At 25.9% G+C, this 20,415-nt stretch overlaps 4 protein-coding genes across 7 annotated transcripts; 2 read left to right on the top strand and 2 right to left on the bottom strand.

Annotated features, from left to right (window-relative positions):
- Positions 1–117: 117 nt before the first annotated feature.
- Positions 118–10,346, top strand: LOC122852770 (tudor domain-containing 6). 4 transcript variants are annotated; one of them, XM_044152758.1, is made up of 6 exons: positions 118–296; positions 392–2,687; positions 2,908–2,979; positions 3,190–5,335; positions 5,820–5,987; positions 6,303–10,220. In XM_044152758.1, exons 2-6 carry the CDS (start codon positions 556–558, stop codon positions 9,675–9,677), a joined length of 7,893 nt encoding a protein of 2,630 aa, XP_044008693.1. In that variant the 5' UTR covers positions 118–296; positions 392–555; the 3' UTR covers positions 9,678–10,220. The 4 variants fall into 4 exon arrangements, with proteins under 4 accessions (XP_044008693.1, XP_044008695.1, XP_044008694.1 ...); XM_044152760.1 differs by lacking the exon at positions 5,820–5,987 and having other exon boundaries at positions 6,303–10,346; XM_044152759.1 differs by lacking the exon at positions 2,908–2,979.
- A 1,585-nt stretch (positions 10,347–11,931) lies between these two features.
- LOC122851039 lies at positions 11,932–13,709 on the bottom strand. Its single transcript, XM_044150088.1, has 2 exons — positions 13,265–13,709; positions 11,932–12,154 (listed from the first exon to the last, which is right to left on the bottom strand). The coding sequence occupies exons 1-2, from the start codon at positions 13,707–13,709 to the stop codon at positions 12,033–12,035; spliced, it is 567 nt and encodes a 188-aa protein (XP_044006023.1). The 3' UTR covers positions 11,932–12,032.
- A 168-nt stretch (positions 13,710–13,877) lies between these two features.
- On the top strand, positions 13,878–18,047 carry LOC122852771 (probable RNA helicase armi). Its single transcript, XM_044152762.1, has 2 exons — positions 13,878–14,085; positions 14,191–18,047. The coding sequence occupies exon 2, from the start codon at positions 14,568–14,570 to the stop codon at positions 17,967–17,969; it is 3,402 nt and encodes a 1,133-aa protein (XP_044008697.1). The 5' UTR covers positions 13,878–14,085; positions 14,191–14,567; the 3' UTR covers positions 17,970–18,047.
- LOC122852772 (eukaryotic translation initiation factor 3 subunit E-like) lies at positions 18,037–20,338 on the bottom strand. The gene is made up of 8 exons (XM_044152763.1): positions 20,166–20,338; positions 19,915–20,031; positions 19,675–19,836; positions 19,482–19,604; positions 19,175–19,407; positions 18,982–19,099; positions 18,701–18,912; positions 18,037–18,622 (listed from the first exon to the last, which is right to left on the bottom strand). Exons 1-8 carry the CDS (start codon positions 20,253–20,255, stop codon positions 18,364–18,366), a joined length of 1,314 nt encoding a protein of 437 aa, XP_044008698.1. The 5' UTR covers positions 20,256–20,338; the 3' UTR covers positions 18,037–18,363.
- Positions 20,339–20,415: the final 77 nt, after the last annotated feature.

Genomic DNA, 20,415 nt, shown 5'->3' on the forward strand with positions numbered 1-20,415 from the left:
AATCAGAGAATTTTTTTTTTCGATTGTCTTTTTTTTTTTTTTCTTTGATGTTATCGACTGTAAGTTATAAAGAAAACACAATATATACCGTTATTTACTCCTCCCACTACTTTTTGCCATTTTGGTCATACCGATTTCATGGAATTTTGGTCACTTGCATTGATTCATTTTTTCTTAACGGTCGCATATTTTAACAACCATGGAGTAGCTCTCTCTACAAAAGATTACGTTATAATTATTTAACTATTAATAAATATAAATATATTGTTAAATTTATATAGTGTCATTATATCTTGGTAAGAAAATAAAATTTATACAAAATATTTCCATCAAATTAAATCATAAAATAAGAAAAAAAAATATATAAAAGTTGTTGTTCTTTTGTTCTCAGGTTTGTTATTTTTATTATTTTTTTTTTTTTTTTTTGCCTGCCGCCAAAAGCGTGTCTGTGCCCCGTCGTCATTCTGGACAAATTACAACATTGAAAATAAATTTATTGGAAAAAAAAAAATAATAACAGCTTGACATTATTTTAATAATATAATATTGTTAAAAATGTCATTAAACATTCCATCAGAGACATTCCAATTGTACGTGACTCATGTTGAAGCTGAAGGGCCGTTACTCAAAATATGGGGTCAAAGCAACAAAGAAGAAGCGTCTAGAATTGAAACAATAATACATCAAATGAGCGTCCATTTTGATCATGGTATTGGATCAGTTGCACCTGATACATTATTAATTGCAAATACAATATGTTGTGCTTATCATGAAGATGGTTATTATCGTGCAAGAATATGTCGTGTATTACAACCAACAAATACTGTACTTGTACAATTTATTGATTATGGAAATGTTGAATCAGTACCATTTTCAAAAATAAGATTACACAATGATACAACTGAAGGTATTAGACTACAAACATTACCAGGTGTTGCAAATGATTTTACATTATCTGATGTATTACCATTTAATCATCAATGGGATCCACGTATGGTTGATTATATTAAAAATTCATTACGTTATCATGAATGGCCAGCATGTGTTGTTTCAATTGAAGCTAAAAAACGTTGGTTAAATTTATATTATCAAGGTAGACGTTATTGTGATCATTTGATATATAGTAAAATGGCTGTACCAGCACAACGTTGTGAAATGATTGAAATTATAAAATCATCACCAACTATGAACCATCATCATCATCATGTACAAAATCAATTAGCAAAACCACGTAATCAATTACCAAATAATACCAACAACAATAATAATAATAATACATGGAGACAATCTGAATCAGCTACATCATCAAATAAAACAACAACAACCACAACAACAACAGTTATTGAAAAATCATCAAGTATACAACCACAACTTGTATTTACATCACGTATAATTGATAAAAGTAATCAAGTTTATGTAACTGTATCACATGTTGATGATGGTCCACTTAAATTTTCAATACAATTAAAAGAAACACACGATGAGCTTCTTAATCTTATGAAAAAAATAAGTAATTATCAAGCTAAACCATTATCAGAACCACCAGATGCACCAGGTACTGTTTGTCTTGGTAAACATTCAAAAGAACATGTATTACGTCGTGCTGTTATAATGGCTGTTATTGATTCACTTGAAGCTAAAGTATTTTATATTGATTATGGTGATAATGAAAAATTATCACATTCAGATATATATGAATTACCAGCTGAATTTATAAATCCACCACCATTTTCATTACGTTTTACATTAAGTGATGTACGTAATTTAATTGTTGATCAACAAGTAAAAGATTATTTTTCACAAATTGTAAGAAATAAAACTTTATTATTACATGTTAGACCAAGAGAAGATTCAACTCTTATACAATATTGTTGTTTGTATGATCAAAATGGTAAAAGTATATTAGATATGATTATTGATAAATTTCCTGATTCAATAAATACATGGCCAGAAGCAATAACATTAAGACAATCATCACGTGAAAATGTACATGTATCATATGTTGAAGGTTGCAGTAAATTTTATGTACAACTTGATAAAATGTCAAAACATTTAGAAGAAATAACAAAAGATGTTGCTGAATCAATTAAAACATCACCAAATGTTAAACCTGAACAAATTAAAATTGGTGCAAAATTTTTAGCACAATGTACTGCTGATTCACAATGGTATCGTGCTAAAATAACAAGTGTACAAAATAATAATAATCAAGTTACAGTACAATATGTTGATTATGGTAATGATGAAACATTACCAATAACATCATTAAGATCATTATTATTTAAAAGTAAATCAACAAAAATTCCAGCACTTGCAATACCATGTATACTAAGTGGTTATGAATCAGCACCATTTAATGAAGAAGTTGATTATAAATTTGAAGAATTGGTACTTGATAAACCATTAAGTGTTGAAGTCATTGAAGAACGTGCAAATAAAAGTAACATTGTTAATTTATATGATATAAGTACAATGCCAATTGTTCTTATTTCACCAATGTTGAAAATTACAACATCAACTACAACAACAACAGAAGTATTATCAACAGCTTCTACAAATGGTGATACAACAACTTTAACTGCTTCTACAACACCAACAGCTACTGTACCAGTTGTGGCTTCTACTGAATTTGCTGTACCTGCTCCTGTAATGACAGCATCACCAGGACGTGGTGGTCGTGTTCAAAGGTAAATAATTACATTTTATTTATCTATTTTCTTTTAATTCCAACTTGATAAATTCTTTTTTATTTAATTACTGAGAATTTTATTTTCTTTTATTTTATTGTTATTAAGCTCCCAGATTTTTTTTTTTTTTTTCATTTATAAATGATTATTCAATTGTCTCGTAATTATATTCTACAAATGAAAAAGAAAAAAAAATGTCTAAATATATCTTGTAATACAGGTCAGGCCTCAAAAAGCAACCTACTTTGGTGCCTCAGCAAAAAGCCAACACAAAAAATACAAAAAAAAAACGGTAAAGTTTTAACTAGAAAAAAAAAAAAAAAAACAATAATCATTGAGGCTTTTTGTTGCTTGAATTAAAAAAAAATGTCATGACATTAATTTATGATAATTACATGTGCACGTTTGCTCATTCATAAGCTTTACTTCATCACTAATATTGTTAAAAAAAAAATATATACAATTAATGTTTAAATAATAATATAATTTTAATTTTTTACAGTTATGAAAATGATCTAAATAAATCATTTGAAAATACACCAGCTGATATACCAAAAAAATCATGGAAAGATGAACAAAATGAACAACAAAAAAAACCATTTAATCAGCAAAAACAATGGCAAAGTGGTGGACAAGGAAGACAAGGTCAAGAACAACAAACTGATGATAGAAGAGGAAGACGTGATTCATGGGATAAACAAGGTCAAAATGATGGTGCTAATGATAGAAGAAATTCATGGAGTAAATCATCAGATAGACAAGGTCAATATGATAATAATAATAGAGGTCGAAAAGATTCATGGAATAAATCATCACAACGTCAAACTGATGGTGCTAAAGATACATGGAATAAATCAGCTGATAGATCTTCAAGTGATAAAGATTCAGATACATCTTCAATGAGTGGTAGTGGTGGAGGAAGACGTGGTCAATATGAACAACGTAATAATAATTTTAATCAAAAAGACCAAAGACGTGAACCAAGAAGAAGCAATGATTTTAGTGATAAACAAAATAATCAAAATAATACATCATGGGATTCAGATAGTTCATCAAAACAACAATCAAGAAATCAATCACCAAGAAATAATTATAATAATTCACCAAAAGAATTTAATACATCATCACCAAGAGAATATAATAATCAAAGAAATAATAATATTAACACAATAAATAATCAAGAATTTAAAATTCCACCACCAAATATAACACTTGGTGCTATTAAAAATTGTTTAATTGTATTTGTTACAAATCCATCAAATTTTTATTTACAATTATGTCCAGATAATTTAGAGCTTGATAATTTAATGGAAAAAATTGGTAAAATATATGAAACTGGTGGAACGAAATTATCTAAATCATCAATGAAAATTGATACAAATTGTATTGCTCAATATTCAGAAGATTTAAGATGGTATCGTGGAGTTATTAAAAAACTTGAAGCTTCTGGTGCATTAATTGAATTCATTGATTATGGAAATACTGAAGTAGTTAATTATAATAATATCAAAGAAATTCAACAAGATATATCAAAATTATCAACACAAGCAGTACACTGTAAATTATTGGGGCCAATTATTAATAGTAATTGGAATAATACAGATATCGACAAATTTTCAGCATTAGTAGAAGAAGAAGCACTTGAAGCTGAATTTGTTGGTAAAGACGAACAAACTGGAGTGTATGAAATATTGCTAAAACGTGTTGTTAATGGTGTACCATCAAGTAGTTATATTAACAGTGAATATGCACCAGGAGTTGATTTATTAAAAGCCAAAGAAATGTTAAAAAATAAAAATCGCAGTGTTCCATCAAGACAAACAATGACACCAGCAATATCATCAACAAATAATTATGCTTCATTTGATGATAAATGGCTACAACGTGAAGTTGTTTTGTCTAGTACAGAAAAAGTTTTTATCAGCTGGTATGAAAATCCAACAACATTTTTTGTTCAAGCATTGACATCAGAAAAACAATTTAGACCAATGATGAATGAACTACAACTTGCATATGTCAATAAAAAACCAATAAATGAATCAAATTTAACAGCAGGTACACCAGTTATTGCAATATATAAAAGTGATGGTGCACTTTATCGTGCTGATATTGTAAAATCAAATGGTGCAAATGGTTACATTGTTAAATACATTGATTTTGGTAATGAAGGTGCTGTACAAAAAAATCAAATATTTAAAGTTGATAAAAAATTTATGACATTACCAAGACAAGCTGTTAAGTGTTGTTTAGATTTAATACCATCACAAAATGATAAAGTATGGTCTAAACAATCAATTGAACAAATTGAAAAAATACTTGATGTTGAACAATTAGAATGTACTTATGTTAAAGAAAATTCTAATAATATATTTGTCGTGTCATTGGTCAATAAAGGTGTTGATTTAATAAAAGAAATTATTAAAAAAGGATTTGGTATTTTACCACTTCCACCAGTACCAACAAAACCAGATATCATTGAATCACTACCAATGGTACATGAAAATATTGACATAAATTTGTTGGTTGGACAAACATTACGTGTTAATGTTTCTAGTTTTGAAAGTACTGCTAGATTTTTCATTCAGTTACCATCAGCAACAATCAGCCAAAAAGCCATTGAAAGTTTTATGGCCAACAAGGATCCAAAGGTAAGATTTTTAAATTAAATTAAACATAATTGTTGCATGCAAGCTTTTTTTTTTTTTCCTTTCTTGATATGATATTGCACATGGATTGCTCATAATTCCAACAAAAAAAAAAAAAAACATATATATAAAAATAACAACATCAAAATCCCCAGTGTTAATTATTAATCTGTATAAAAAAAAAAAAAAAGCTATGATTGATTAATATTGTATGGTATTTATTTAAAACTTATGACAAATTTTTGATGTTTTAATAATTATTGTTTTAACAATGTAACAATTAATGACAATGCAAATTTTTTAATCATTGTCCTGAGCCTTGTTTATAATTCTCCTCGGCTGTATCCTTAAATAACAAGCAATAATAATATAATCGTCAAAGTATTAAGCAAAAAAAAAAAAACAGAAGAGATAATCATAAAAAAAAACTAAAATTATTTGACGTAATAAATATAAAATCTAAGCAACAAGTATGCCAATATGTTAGGTGATGAAAAAACTATCAGTACGCGAGGTTACTCACCTCGGAGCTGGTTGTCTTGTACAAATTGATAAGGAATGGCAACGGGCTGTTGTCATTGATTGTTCACAACAATCTGGATTTAATGTGAGGCTCATTGATACTGGAGAATATCAAAAAATACCAGTGAATTGCGTGAGTTTTATTTTATTCGGTCGAGTCAAATACGTTATTAAAAATTATATATTTATTTATCAATTTAAAAAACCATACATATTTAATCAGTTATAAATTTCCTAGACCTTGTTGTTGATGTTAATTATTATATATATTTTTTTTTAAAACCCCCATGTGAATGGTTTTTCATTTTTTAAATTTATTTCCAAGCACAAAATATATCTTGAATGATTATTTGGATTGATGTTATTAATTGTATTTTATTTTTTAAGCTCTAGACTATTTAAAGATTTTTTTTTAAAATATGTATTTTGTTTTTTTGATGACATTTAGATGCTGGCATTGCCAAATCAACTGGCAGTAATGCAGAATCAAGCAGTCGAGTGTTTTATTAAAAATGCACAAACATCAAATGCTGAAAATCAAAAACTCAAAGGATTAATTGAAAAGAAACATGTTATAATTTACATTGAAGAAATACAAAATAATGGTAAACTTGTAGTTAAATTATATGACAATATGGGTAAAAAAATTAAAACAGCAATGAATGAGAAAGATGAAGTGATAAGTAGTGTATGTCAGTTGCCAATATTAAACATAGCAAATAATGTAATAGTAACTCATGTTGAACATTCAAAAAGTATATGGATTAAAAAATGTTGTGATGCTGATACAGATGCTATATTACTTCAAGAGTTATATGATTATTATTCAACATTAAAAGGTACACCATTGTATCCAGCAATTGGTAAATTATGTGCTGGTTTAAGTATTGATGCAAATTGGTACAGAGCAATTGTAAGAGAAATAAATGACAATGGTGCTATTGTACAATTTATTGATTATGGTAATTATGAACAATTACATCCAGATGCTTTATATGAACTTGAACCAAGATTTTATGTTATACCACAACTTGCTATTAAAGTTGGTATATCTGTTCTTGTTCGTGGTACTGAATATGAACAAAAAAAAATATTAGAACCATATTTACTTGAAAAAGAATTTATAGCATCATTGTATAATATTCATAATAATTGGATTATGGAAATGGAAATAACACCAGGTGAAAAATTAAGTACAATATTAAAACGTTTAGAATTGGTTGTTGAAGAAACAGTTGCACCAGTTGTTGATCCAAATGAGCCAAAAGATATAATTAATGGTGGTAAATATATTGTAACTGTAACACATGTTGATAATCCAACACAATTTTGGGTACAAAGATTAAAAGATATTGCATGTATTGATCGTCTTCAAGGTGATTTACAAAATTTAAGTAATGGATTTAAAAGTATCATTGGTATACCAGAAGAAAATTTAATATGTGCTGCTGTATATTCAGTTGATGAACAATGGTATCGTGCACAAGTTATTGATGCTGATGAAGAAATAGTTACAGTACGTTTTATTGATTTTGGTAATACAGATGTTATATCAAATGTTAATAATAATAAAATTAAACAATTACCAGGTGCATTTAAAAGTGTACCAAAATATGCAATTAAATGTCGTCTTGATTTATCACCAATTGATCAATATGATTGGTCAGAAACAGTATGTCAACGTTTTGATGCACTTGTAACAAGTTATGAATATTTAAATGCAATTGTTATTGATAATACAAATCCAATTAAAATACAATTATTAAGTGGTACACGTGATCTTGGTGATGTTTTAATAAAAGAAAATTTAGCAATTAAAATGGATAATCAAAATGAATATGTTGATGAAATAATTGAAAGAGTACTTGATCCAAAATCAGCATTTGTTAGTCATATTAATTCACCAAGTGAATTTTGGATACAACAAGAAAAATATGTTCCTGATTTAGAACTTATTGCTGATCGTTTTGTTGTTGCTGATATGTTTCCAGTATTAAATAAAATTAATCAAGGTACACTTTGTGTTGCTAAATTTCCTGATGATGGAATGTGGTATCGTGCTAAAGTATTATCAACATCATCACCCAGTGGAATTAATGTTATATATATTGATTATGGTAATTCAGCAATTTCAACTGAAATACGTGAAATACCAAATGATGTTGCATCAATACCACCATTATCAAGAAAATGTAGTTTATTATTACCATCTGGTTATGATAAATGGTCTGATAAATCACGTGAAGAATTTATTAAACTTTCTGGTGATGGTGCAACAGTATTTCATCTTGAAATTATTAATGAAAATAAAGATACTTCAATTGTTAAATTAACAATTGATAATAAAGATATTACTGATGATTTAATTAAATATTGTGATAAATCTTCTCCAATTGTTAAAGATAGACCAGCACCAATTGGTGAAGAAAAATTATGTGAAAGTGTTTATGTAACTCATGCTATATCACCTGGATTATTTTGGGTACAAGCTGAAAATAAAGTACCAGATATTGATATGATGCTTAATAATCTTGTTAAGGCATCAGATTTTATGAGATTAAATAAACTTGAAAGTGGTGTTATTTGTGCAGCAAAATATCCAGAAGATGATACATGGTATAGAGCTCAAATTGTAACACATACATCAATTGATGCTGAAGTACATTTTATTGATTATGGTAATTCATGTGTTGCAAATCAATTTAGATTATTGCCTGATAAATTAAAAAATGTGCCACCACTTTCACGTCAATGTGGATTAAAATTACCAGCAAATATTAAAAATTGGTCACAAGAAGCATGTGATAAATTTTTCGAGCTTATTGATGGTCAAACATTTTTCAATTGTCAACAACTTGATCAAAATTACGTACGTTTATCACTTGATGATCAAGATGTTTCAAATATATTACTTCCACTTTGTAGTAAAACACCAATTTTTATACCAACAACAATTAGTGATATGAATGATGTTCAAAATTTATCAAACAATACATCTGGTGTAGGTGCTTCAGCAGTTTCAGAATCATCATATACACTAAATACTAGTCACGAATTAAGTGTTGATGATATTGTTGGTCTTTATAAAGCACCACCATTGTCAGGTAACTCTGTTGAAAGTGAAAATTATAATGTACTTGAAAAAACATTTCCTGATATAGATGAATTACCATGTTCACCAATGCCAGAACAAATGAGAAGAGAAATAATTGGTTGTGATGATCCTACACTTTCACCTGGTTTTGAAATTTCTACACCTAAAATAATTGATCCACCTGATACTAAAATAATTGATGAATCTGAAATTATAATACCAGATATTGAAACACAAACTCTTGATGATGAAATGTGTGATTGTATTGAAGAAGTTGTTTTATCACCATCAATACCATCACCAGTTGTTAGTGAAGGAGAAGTATCACCAAAATATCCATTTGATAATGATGAAGAATTTGTTAATGAAGTTGAAATTAATGATTCACCAGAAGCAATAATTATACCAGATGTCATTAATGAAGAAATACATGAATACAAACTTGCAGAAGAAGATAATGATGTTGTTGAACTTGTTGAACAATCAAATGTTACAACAGATGATAATATTATGATAAGTGATATTGCTGATGAAGTTATTGTTAAGGATGAATCAAATGCTTTAATTATTATTGATGAATTAACTGATGTGGAAAGTGAATATTCACCACCTTGTCCATTAGTTATTGATACTGAAACTGATTTAAAAAAAGCAGCAATTGATACATCAGATATTTCAGTTGAAGATGTTACTCTTGAAGTAATTACTTCTGAAATATCACCAGAGTAATAGACATCTTTTTTTTTTTTTTTTTTTTTATAATTAGAAAATTTATTTATAAAAAATACTGTGTATTATTATGAGCAACTTGAGCAACAATTATTATTTTTTTTTCTATTTAGTTGGTATTTAGTTGTAAGAAAAAATTATTGATTAATATAATTTATTTTAGTCATTAATTTGCCATATAATATTCATTAATCAAAATATATTAATAAAGTCTTGAAAAACACAAATGAATCAAAGAAAAAATAAAAAAAAAAAAAGTTAATTGAAGACTGATGTTTGTTGAAATGGCAACTAATAAATATTAATATTTTGTTTTTGAAATGGTGCTTCCTTATTTTTAAATTAGGACACTGACAGTATGATGACTATTTATATTCATGTTCATTTTATTATTATTATTTTTTTAATTTAATTATCAGCTGTTTTTTTTTTTTTTTTCATTAATCATACTGGAAGTAATAGTTGTGTATTTTTGACAAATATATGAGTGATAAAAAACAAAGAAAAAAAAAAACTTCGCTTGAAGCTGGATAAACATAGTTTTAGTTTGATAAAAAAAAAAAAAAATAAAAAAGAAAAATGTATAAAAAAAAAAAAACATGTTTATTAATTGTTGCTAATTAAAATTTTGTATGCTGCAGCTCAAATATTATTTTTCTAATTAAAAAATTGTCTCTTTATTAATTAATTTATTATTATTTTGCTTGTTAATTTTGTTTGTAAATATTTATTTCAGGAATTTTTTCGTCCTCGTTTCTTTTTCATATTTTTTTGCTTTAATTTGTCTAAAAATTTATTAAAAAATATTAATGAGTTTTATTTTATAAATTAATATGTGAATTTATAAATTATTTTACCGTTTCTTATCATTTGAGGTTTAATTTTTTCATCATATTTTTTATGTCTCTCATCAGCAAGAATTTTTTGAGCAACTTGTATTTAATCTTTTAAAAACCATTTTAAAGTTGCTTGATTTTTTTTTGATGTACTTATCCATTTTATATATTTTTTTTTCTTTTTTAAAATATTTTTTAAACAATTTTATATTATTTTCAATATGCAACAAAGGCACGACCATCTTGGATTTAAAAAAAAATTCACTCGCGCTATCTAACTAAAAAACTACCGACTATTTTTTTGTAGAATTTTATCGACAATTATGAATTTTTTAAATTATAAAAGCTGCAGGGTGTCGTACACTCGGAGCTCACCTGGAGTTCCAGATAAAGATTATGTTGAAGGTAGTTGAAAAAAAGGTCTTGTATTAAAAAAAAAACTAAAAAAAACTTTTAAATAAACATTTGGATTTTTTGTAAATTAAAAAAAAAGAACAGCAAATACGACAGTGAGTGCATAATGAGTGCAAAAAGAAAATATGATGAGATAGACCAACAAACCTTTGATGATGGTGACAAGAATAAAAAAAAAGTTGTCATCAATTCACTGGATTACGACTCATTAGCACAAATCATCAGTTTGTTGCCAATACCAGAAATAATACTTATGGAAGAAGGTCTATATTATTACCAAAATAAAGTTTATTTTTTGTTGATAAAATATCATACTGTTCAAACTGTTTTTTGAAAATTCTGATAAAAATTATAATTATAAAAAAAACTTCGCTTGAAGCTGGATAAACATTATAATAAAAATTATTTTAGTTTGATAAAAAAAAGAAAAAAGAAAAGTGTATAAAAAAAACATGTTTATTAATTGCGATTACCCAGGTAAAGGAACAGATCTTGAAGATAGTACAATTATTGCGATTGCTAATAAATCTAAATATTTTACAAATTCGAAATCACGTGGCTATTACCGAAACAGCTCTTGTTGCTCTGACGACTTGGAAAACTTACAAAAATTATTTGTAGAATCTCTTAATAATATTACAGACGATTTTATTAAAAATATAAAAAATAATTTTATCGCGGAGGAATTTTTTACGGATTTTCTCCACCCAAGTCGATTCGGAGAAAATTTGGAAAAAAATTTTGATACCTTTCTCCACTCGTTTTCCGCATGGGCCAATTTGGGAGAAATTCGGAGTAAACGCGGAGAAATTCAGGAGAAATCGCGCAAAGAAATATTTTCACCAGCTTAATTTCTTTTTTTTCTTTTTAACCTGATTAATATATCAACAAAGCAACTAATAAAATTATTTTTTTTTTCATTTATGTAATTTTTTTATTTTTTCAACTAAATAAATAATACTAGTTGCTATTGTTGTTGTTGTTGATGATGATGAGTATTATTAACAGGCATCAAATAAAAATTCTGTTAAAGAAAAATTATAAATAATATGATAATGAAATATGTTTTTTTTAATAAATAATAATGAAGTACTTACAAATTAGATTATTGAAGTTTGAGAAAAGTGAAGATATTTCTCAATTTTCCTTCATCAGCTGTGAATCTTTGCAAACATGTCCTTACGAGTGTATCAAATTCATCTCCTCTCTCTATTGCAAGAAAAGTCTCTGTTTAACAAAATAAGTTATAAAAATATAATAAAAAAATTTGATTGTGGTTTAAGAAAATAGAAGACATTCATCAATTCACTTTTATTTGTAAATTTTTCCAAACATCTCTTGTTGACGAGTCAATAAGAGATGTTTGGAAAAGTTTACAAATAAAAGTGAATTGATGAATGTAACATTATTATTTTTCTCTTTTCTCTATTATTTTTGTAAAAATTTTTTTATTTTATTTTCTCTTTTTTTTTTTTTTTTTTTTTTAAAATTAAAAAACTCAATATAATAAACATATTTAAGAGAAAAAAAAAAAAAAAACGAATACAAAAAGAGTGTTGTACCGATAAAATAATTGAATAAAAAAAATAAAGAAAATAGACTTACCCTTCAAAGACAAATATGTTGTTGATACCTTTTTCCACTCATTTCTCCGCATGGGTCAATTTATTGGGAGGAATTCGGAGTAATCACGGAGAAATATTTCCACCAGGGTAAATTAAAAAAAAATTTACATGGGTACTTTTGGATAATCATAATAATTTAATTGTATTACAAAATCAATCATAATATATATTATTATTGATTTAATTATTATTGGTGATGAATCAACTGATTCGCAGTGAATATTTTTTTTTTTTTTTATAATTAGAAAATTTATTTATAAAAAATATTGTGTATTATTATGAGCAACTTGAGCAACAATTATTTTTTTTTTATTTAGTTGGTATTTAGTTGTAAGAAAAAATTATTGATTATAATATAATTTCTTTTTAGTCATGACTATATTTTGATTAATGAATATTATGCATTAATTTGCCATAATATTCATTAATCAAAATATATTAATAATAACTCTTGAAAAACACAAACCAATCAAAGAAAGAATAAAAAAAAAAAAAAAAGAGTTAATTAAAGACTAATTAAAAAATTGTCTCTCTATCAATTAATTTATCATTTTTTTGCTTGTTAATTTTGTTTTTAAATATTTATTTTAGGAATTTTTTCGTCCTCGTTTCTTTTTCATATTTTTTTGCTTTAATTTTTCTAAAAATTTATTAAAAAATATTAATGAGTTTTATTTTATAAATTAATATGTGAATTTATAAATCATTTTACCATTTCTTATCATTTGAAGTTTAATTTTTTCATCATATTTTTTATGTCTCTCATCAGCAAGAATTTTTTGAGCAACTTGTATTTCATCCTCTAAAAACCATTTCAAAGTTCCTCGATTTTTAACTGATCTACCATATGTAGAAGGCTTTTTTTTAATTTCAATTTCTTCTTGAAATGAACTACCTCCTCCAGTTTGATCTGGTTGACGATGAAAAGCTGATGATTTTGCAATATCCTGAAGACGAAAATGTAAATCTGGTCTACTGTCTTTTAAAAAAGTATCTGAAAATGCTGATTCAAATGGTGGATTTTTTATATTATACTGAGTATTATAATCTTGATGATTTATATCACAACAAAAGTTAAATGGTTTTTTTAAATTATGTAATTTTAAATTTCCAATAGTTGGGTTTTTTGTTGCTTGATTTTTTTTTGATGTATCCATTTTATATATTTTTTTTTCTTTTTTTTAAATATTTTTTAAACAATTTTATATTATTTTCAATAAGAAATTTCTACATGTCAATTTTTATAATTTAAAACAAAAACATAGGTGAAGTGCGCGCCGACTATAAGTGGTGGTGGGGATTGTTTATATATTTTTTTTTTTTTATTTCTCAGAATCAAGTGTGATAATATCAAGTTTATTTTCAACAAACAATTTATTTGTTAAAGTTTCAAGCAATTTTAAGATTACAATTATAACATGAACATCTAGTAAATGGTTATTAAATACTAACAATTTATCAATACTACATGTATTTAATAATAATTGAGTTTATTAAAATATAGATTTTTATAATCTGTATTTATTAAACTGGGTAAGTACATGTTATTTTTATCTTTTGAGGTTATATTTTGATGTTTTCAGTAGAAGAGTAATTTCATTGTTAAAATAATAATATATTATTTAAATTTTTATTTAGATAAATAAATAATTAACTGAGAAATGAACTCATCGGCAATATCACCAACATCAACATTGGGAAATTCATCAGGACGTAGTGAATCTCAAGATTCAGGCTTAAGTGCAAGTGGTACACAAACATCAAAAATTCTCAATCAAATGAAAGCTGATTTACAAGTACAAAAACAACAAAAGAAATTAATCAAAGAATTACATGCAAAACGTGTTAAATCATTAAGAAAAGAATTGGATTATTTAAAAGCAACTGAATGGAGATATCATACTAGTGACAGTTACAAATAATCAAATAAATCAATCAGTCAAAATTAAAATTAATAAAAACAATACACTTATTAAATTACAATAAATAATATATAAAATAAATTAAATTTAAAAATGTTATCTGTACTAATGCACGTAGCTAAATCAATGCTTGGTTATTCAACAACTGAAGAACCAAGTATTGATGATTTAATAGCACGTATTGATAATGCCAATATAAATACAATGACATCATCAAATAAAGATGATAATCAAACATCAGATGAAATGACAGTTGGTGCATTTTATAAAAGTGGTACAATAACACAAATATATGAAGATTCAGTTGTTATTGATGATCATTTTATTTGTGATTTAACTGATATTACAATAAATAAATATGAAATTGGTACAAAAGTAAATTATCTTGGTTATTTAAAATCTGAAAATGATGAGCCAAGAATACGTAAAATAATATCAATATGCGATGGTTTATGGGACAATAATAATAATTCAAAAACAAATGAGGAATTAATTGATAATAAACAAATAATGAATAAATTTATAGTTGATAAAGTTAAAAAACGTGAAGGAAGAAAAGTTTATTTTGAAACAATTGATAAAGTGATTGATTTAAATAAAGTTGAATCAACATTTGTTCCTTATGTTGGTGATTGGATACAGCTTGAATCATTACTTGAAGTTGATGAATTATCACATGATTTAAGTGGACAAGTATTAGAAGTTAATAAAATACAACCATTAAGATCTAAAATTAAAATTGGTCTTGTTACAAAATATGATGCAAAAACTGGTGTTGGTTCAATTGAAAAAGATATTGTATTTAATAAATATTCATGTGAAACTGGTTATATACCACGTCTTGGTGATAAAGTTGTTTGTGATTGTATTGAAAGTGATCAAGGTATATATATTTGGCGTTGTTTAACAGTTGTATCACTATATCATTTACAAAAACAAAATAACAATAATGGTGATGATGATGATGAAGATGAAAATAATATTAAAACAGTTGAAAAAAATAAATTATATGATCTTGAACAAAATAAAAATGGTATAACAATAACAAATATTGATTCAACAATAATGATGGAAATAAATGAAGAAAAAGAAATAAAATTAATTGTTAAAAATTCAAGTAATAATTTTCATATTATGAATAATATTATAACAGATGATCAATCACAACTTGAAATATTATCTCTAAAATCAAGTTATTGTGAAATAATAATTGAACCAAATGAATCAATTGAATATTTATTTAAATGTTTTGGTAAATTTGTTGGTTCAACAGTTGAATCAATAACATTTTCATTTGAAGGTTTTAAAATTCGTCGTAGTATAAATATTATTGTTAATCCAACAGAATTAACAATATTATCAAATGTCATTGATTGTGTTAAAAAAAAAAATATAGCAAGACAAGATAATTATAATCAAGCATCTTATATACAAGGTATTAGACCAGTTAAACCACCAAATTTTATAAAAGTTAGAAGTGGTGTATTTAGAATACCACAACGTTATTGGGATTTAATATTACCATTAATAAATGATAATAAATCACAAAATGAAATTGAAGCAATTGTCAGTGAAAATATAACATTTTTAACAAAAGGTTTAAATGCAATGAATTATCGTGATAGATTTCATGCATTATTATATCTTGAAGAAATTGGTTTAACAATTGAAATGCAAAAATATGATATTGATAGTGGTATATTAATAGCAAAAGATGATTATCTTGTATTAAATGTACCTGGTTTAGTTGAAAAACGTCCATCACTTATTATTGGTGATCGTTGTATTGTTAAATTTAGATGGGATTCATCTGGTGGTAATATTAAATATGAAGGTTGTATACATAAAATATGTAGTACAAATGTATTATTAAAATTTAATCCAAAATTTCATGAAATATATCATGGTGAAGATTGTATTATAACATTTAAAAGTTCATATTCATCAATTGGACGTTGTCATAATGCTGTTAATTTAGCAATATTATATTTAGGACCAGAATTATTATTTCCAACATATGTTAAAGAAAAATTATCACAAACAAAAATATATGAAACAATATCATCATCTGATATTGTTAAAGAACATAAATTAAATTGGTTTAATAAAAAACTAAATAAATATCAAAAAGATGCTGTTTATAATATATTATTAGGTATTGCAAGACCATTACCATATGTTATATTTGGTCCACCAGGTACTGGTAAAACAGTAACATTATGTGAATCAATATTACAAATATTTACATTAATACCAGATAGTCGTATACTCATAGCAACACCATCAAATAGTTCAGCAAATTTAATATCAGAAAGATTACTTGATAGTAATGTATTAAAACCAGGTAATTTAATACGTTTAATTGCACATCATTGTCTTGATGATGATTCAATACCAGAAAAATTATTACCATATTGTGCAACAGCATCATTAGCTGCTGAAGGTACAGCATCAAATTATAAAATATGTGATAATGGTACAAAATTAAATTGTACAATGAGTATACTTGGTAGACATCGTATTACAATTGGTACATGTAATGCACTTGGTATATTATATAATGTTGGTTTTCCACGTGGACATTTTACTCATATTGTTATTGATGAAGCTGGACAAGCAACTGAACCAGAAATAATGATACCATTAACATTTACACATTCTGATCATGGACAAATAATACTTGCTGGTGATCCAATGCAACTTGGTCCAGTTGTAACATCAAAATTAGCTGATTCATTTGGTCTTGGTGAATCATTTCTTGTACGTTTATTACAACAATTTCCATATCAACGTGATAATGAAGGTTTTAATAATGGTTATGATCCAAGACTTGTTACAAAATTACTTATGAATTATCGTAGTTTACCTGAAATACTTGAATTACCAAATGCATTATTTTATGATTCTGATCTTGTTGCTAAATTATCAAATAAACATAGTAAAGAAGCTGAATTATTAAATAAATTAACAGATATATTACCAACAAGAGATTCTGGTATTACACCAGCAATTGTATTTCATGGTGTTAATGGAGAAAATCGTCAAGATATTGATAGTCCAAGTTGGTATAATACAGCTGAAGCAACACAAATTTATCTTTATTTAACAAAGTTATATAATAATGGTTTAACATCTGATGATATTGGTATTATAACACCATATAAAAAACAAGTACGACAAATACGTGATTTGCTACAAGAATTTGATGTTGCATCACCAAAAGTTGGTAGTGTTGAAGAATTTCAAGGACAAGAAAGAAATGTTATTATTGTATCAGCAGTTAGAACAACTGAAGATTATATTCAACAAGATATTAAACATTCATTGGGCTTTGTTGCATCACCAAGAAGATTAAATGTTGCTATTACAAGAGCTCGTGCATTATTAATTATTATTGGTCATCCAACTTTACTTTCTCAGGATCCATATTGGCGAAGTGTTATTGTTTACTGTAAAGAACGCAACTGTTATACTGGTTGTAATTTTTCACTATAATTTTCATTCTTATTTTCATTAATTAATTAATTATATTATTCGTAAAAAATAAATAAATAAATTTATATTAATTTGAAATTTTTTTTGTTTATTGGTATATTTTAATTTTAAGATACAAAGGTGAATTTTTTTTTTTATAAACAATAATATAACTTGAAACATTTTTTAACTTTCTTTTTAATTATTTATAATTTAATATAAATAATTATGTGAAAAAAAAAGGACTTTACAAAGATTATTTATTATTTAAAATTAAAATTGTGCGATGGAAGTAGCAAAAGATTCAATGAGCTCAACTGATTTATAAGATTATTTTGATGGAAAAAAAAAAAAAAATTGATTCTAAATTTATTTTACAATAAAAAAAGAATTATTAGTATGTTCGGTAAGTTGTTTAGTTCCAAACAATACTAACTGGATCTTGATTTTTAGCTTTCAATTTACGTTCAATTAAATTTTCAAGTGCTTCACTACGAACACTAAGTCCCTCAATTTTTTCAACAAGTTGTTGATATGGTGATGCTGGCTGTGTACCCATAACAACATGTCCAAGTTTACTATCAATTTTAGCACCAAGACGTGCATTACGAATTAAATTGACAATCCAACATTCAGCAACATCAGCTTTCATGTTTAATTTTTCAGCAAGCATTCTAAAATTAATTTAAAAAAATTAATTTAATATCAACTATCTATTTAATGTATTAATAAATATAAAAAATTCTACATACTGAATGCTAATGCATTGATGAATTCTGCAGAAAGTTTCGAATATCATAAGTCTTGCATTTTCAACAAATTCATTTAATAATGCAATTAAAAAGAAATCATTAAAAACAACAGTTTGACATTCTTGAAGTTTTTGACGAGCTCCATCAAAATCAAAATTGACATACAAATGTTCAAGAAATTCAGTGATTGGATCTTTGTATGTATATGATTCCTAAAATAATATAAAATTAAATTATCAATAAATAAACAAATTAATTATTATAGCTAAATAATAACTTACTTGTTGAATAACTTTAACAAGATCCTTCAATGTTGATCGTCTTGAGCGATTGACAATAACAGCTGCTGCCAAGTAACGAAGAATATGTGGGCACATTGTTTGAATGGCATTCAAATAACTAAAACAAAGTCATCATAAATAAGATAACAACAATGCAAATGAAGATGCAGAAAATATTGATATTAAAACTTACAGTGGACGATAGAGAAACATCTCGATGATTAAATCTCTACCCTTGGCATGATTGAAGAATACAAACAAACTCCAGTGAATGAGCCATGTACGTTGTTGCAAAACTTGAAGTGAATTACCAATAGCATTGCTGTCAATATATTCTCTTAGTTTATTAACATCTTCAAGTGCTGTATCCCAATTTTGAGCAAGAATTTCAGATGCTAATTTACCCCAAAGAACATTTAAATAGTTCTAAAGAAAATATAAACAAATTATTATCATTAGCTGTTTATTCATTTATCTTTATTTAAAAAATAATTAATTACCTTGTCAGTTGGTGGCATAATCAACATGTACAAATAGAGATAAGATGTTGAAACTGAATAATTACCACACTCGTATCTGTATTTAGCAAGTGATACAAGATCATCCATCATTTCAACTTTAAACTGTAAACAAACAAATTATTATTTAATTACAATTTAAATGGTATTTTAAATTTTTTTATGATCAATTTACCTCCCATTCTTGAGTCAAGTAATTGATAAGAGCTTTTGAGTCACGCATTTCCTCCATTTTTTTCATAGCTTTCTCGTTATTCATCAATGCAACAACTGGAGAAACTTTTCCCTGAAGTCTTCCAAGCTCTTCAACAACTTCATCACGTCGAGCTTTTAATTCCTAAATTAATAATTTAAAAAAATTAGTCAATCAAGTAATAATAATGATAATAATCAAAGAAAAAAAATATTAAATTACCTCAGGTACTTCGACATTTGGATACAGCTGCATCCTGATGTCGATAGCATAATCAATCATGTTGGTTTTACTGAGAATATCAAGTTTTGAATGAAGTAATTCAGTTTCATTGTAAATCTATCAACAAAATTAATATATTTATTATTAACAAATTATATGTATTTATTTATTTATTAACAACAAATTATACAAGTTTATAATAACCTCAAAATTTAACCACATGTATAATGAAGTTATTAATTAATTCATACCTCTTTTGCAGAAAGAAATTCCAAAAGTGGAAAAACCAAATGCCGATCTAGATATTGCCCTATACGGGTTGTCAAATCGTGCCTAGCCATTGTTAATTTAGATATTCATTTACTTTTTAAAAAATACCTGATGTCAGATATTTATTTAAAAAATTAAAAAACAGCCAAGTTCTATCACTTGAATTTGGCTCAATTTAATTCGATTATCGATGTGTCGATATATTAGCGGGAACGCCATTATGAATTTTGA

Source organism: Aphidius gifuensis, linkage group LG3, assembly GCF_014905175.1.
Source record: "Aphidius gifuensis isolate YNYX2018 linkage group LG3, ASM1490517v1, whole genome shotgun sequence".
In the NCBI taxonomy this organism is placed as follows: domain Eukaryota; kingdom Metazoa; phylum Arthropoda; class Insecta; order Hymenoptera; family Braconidae; genus Aphidius; species Aphidius gifuensis.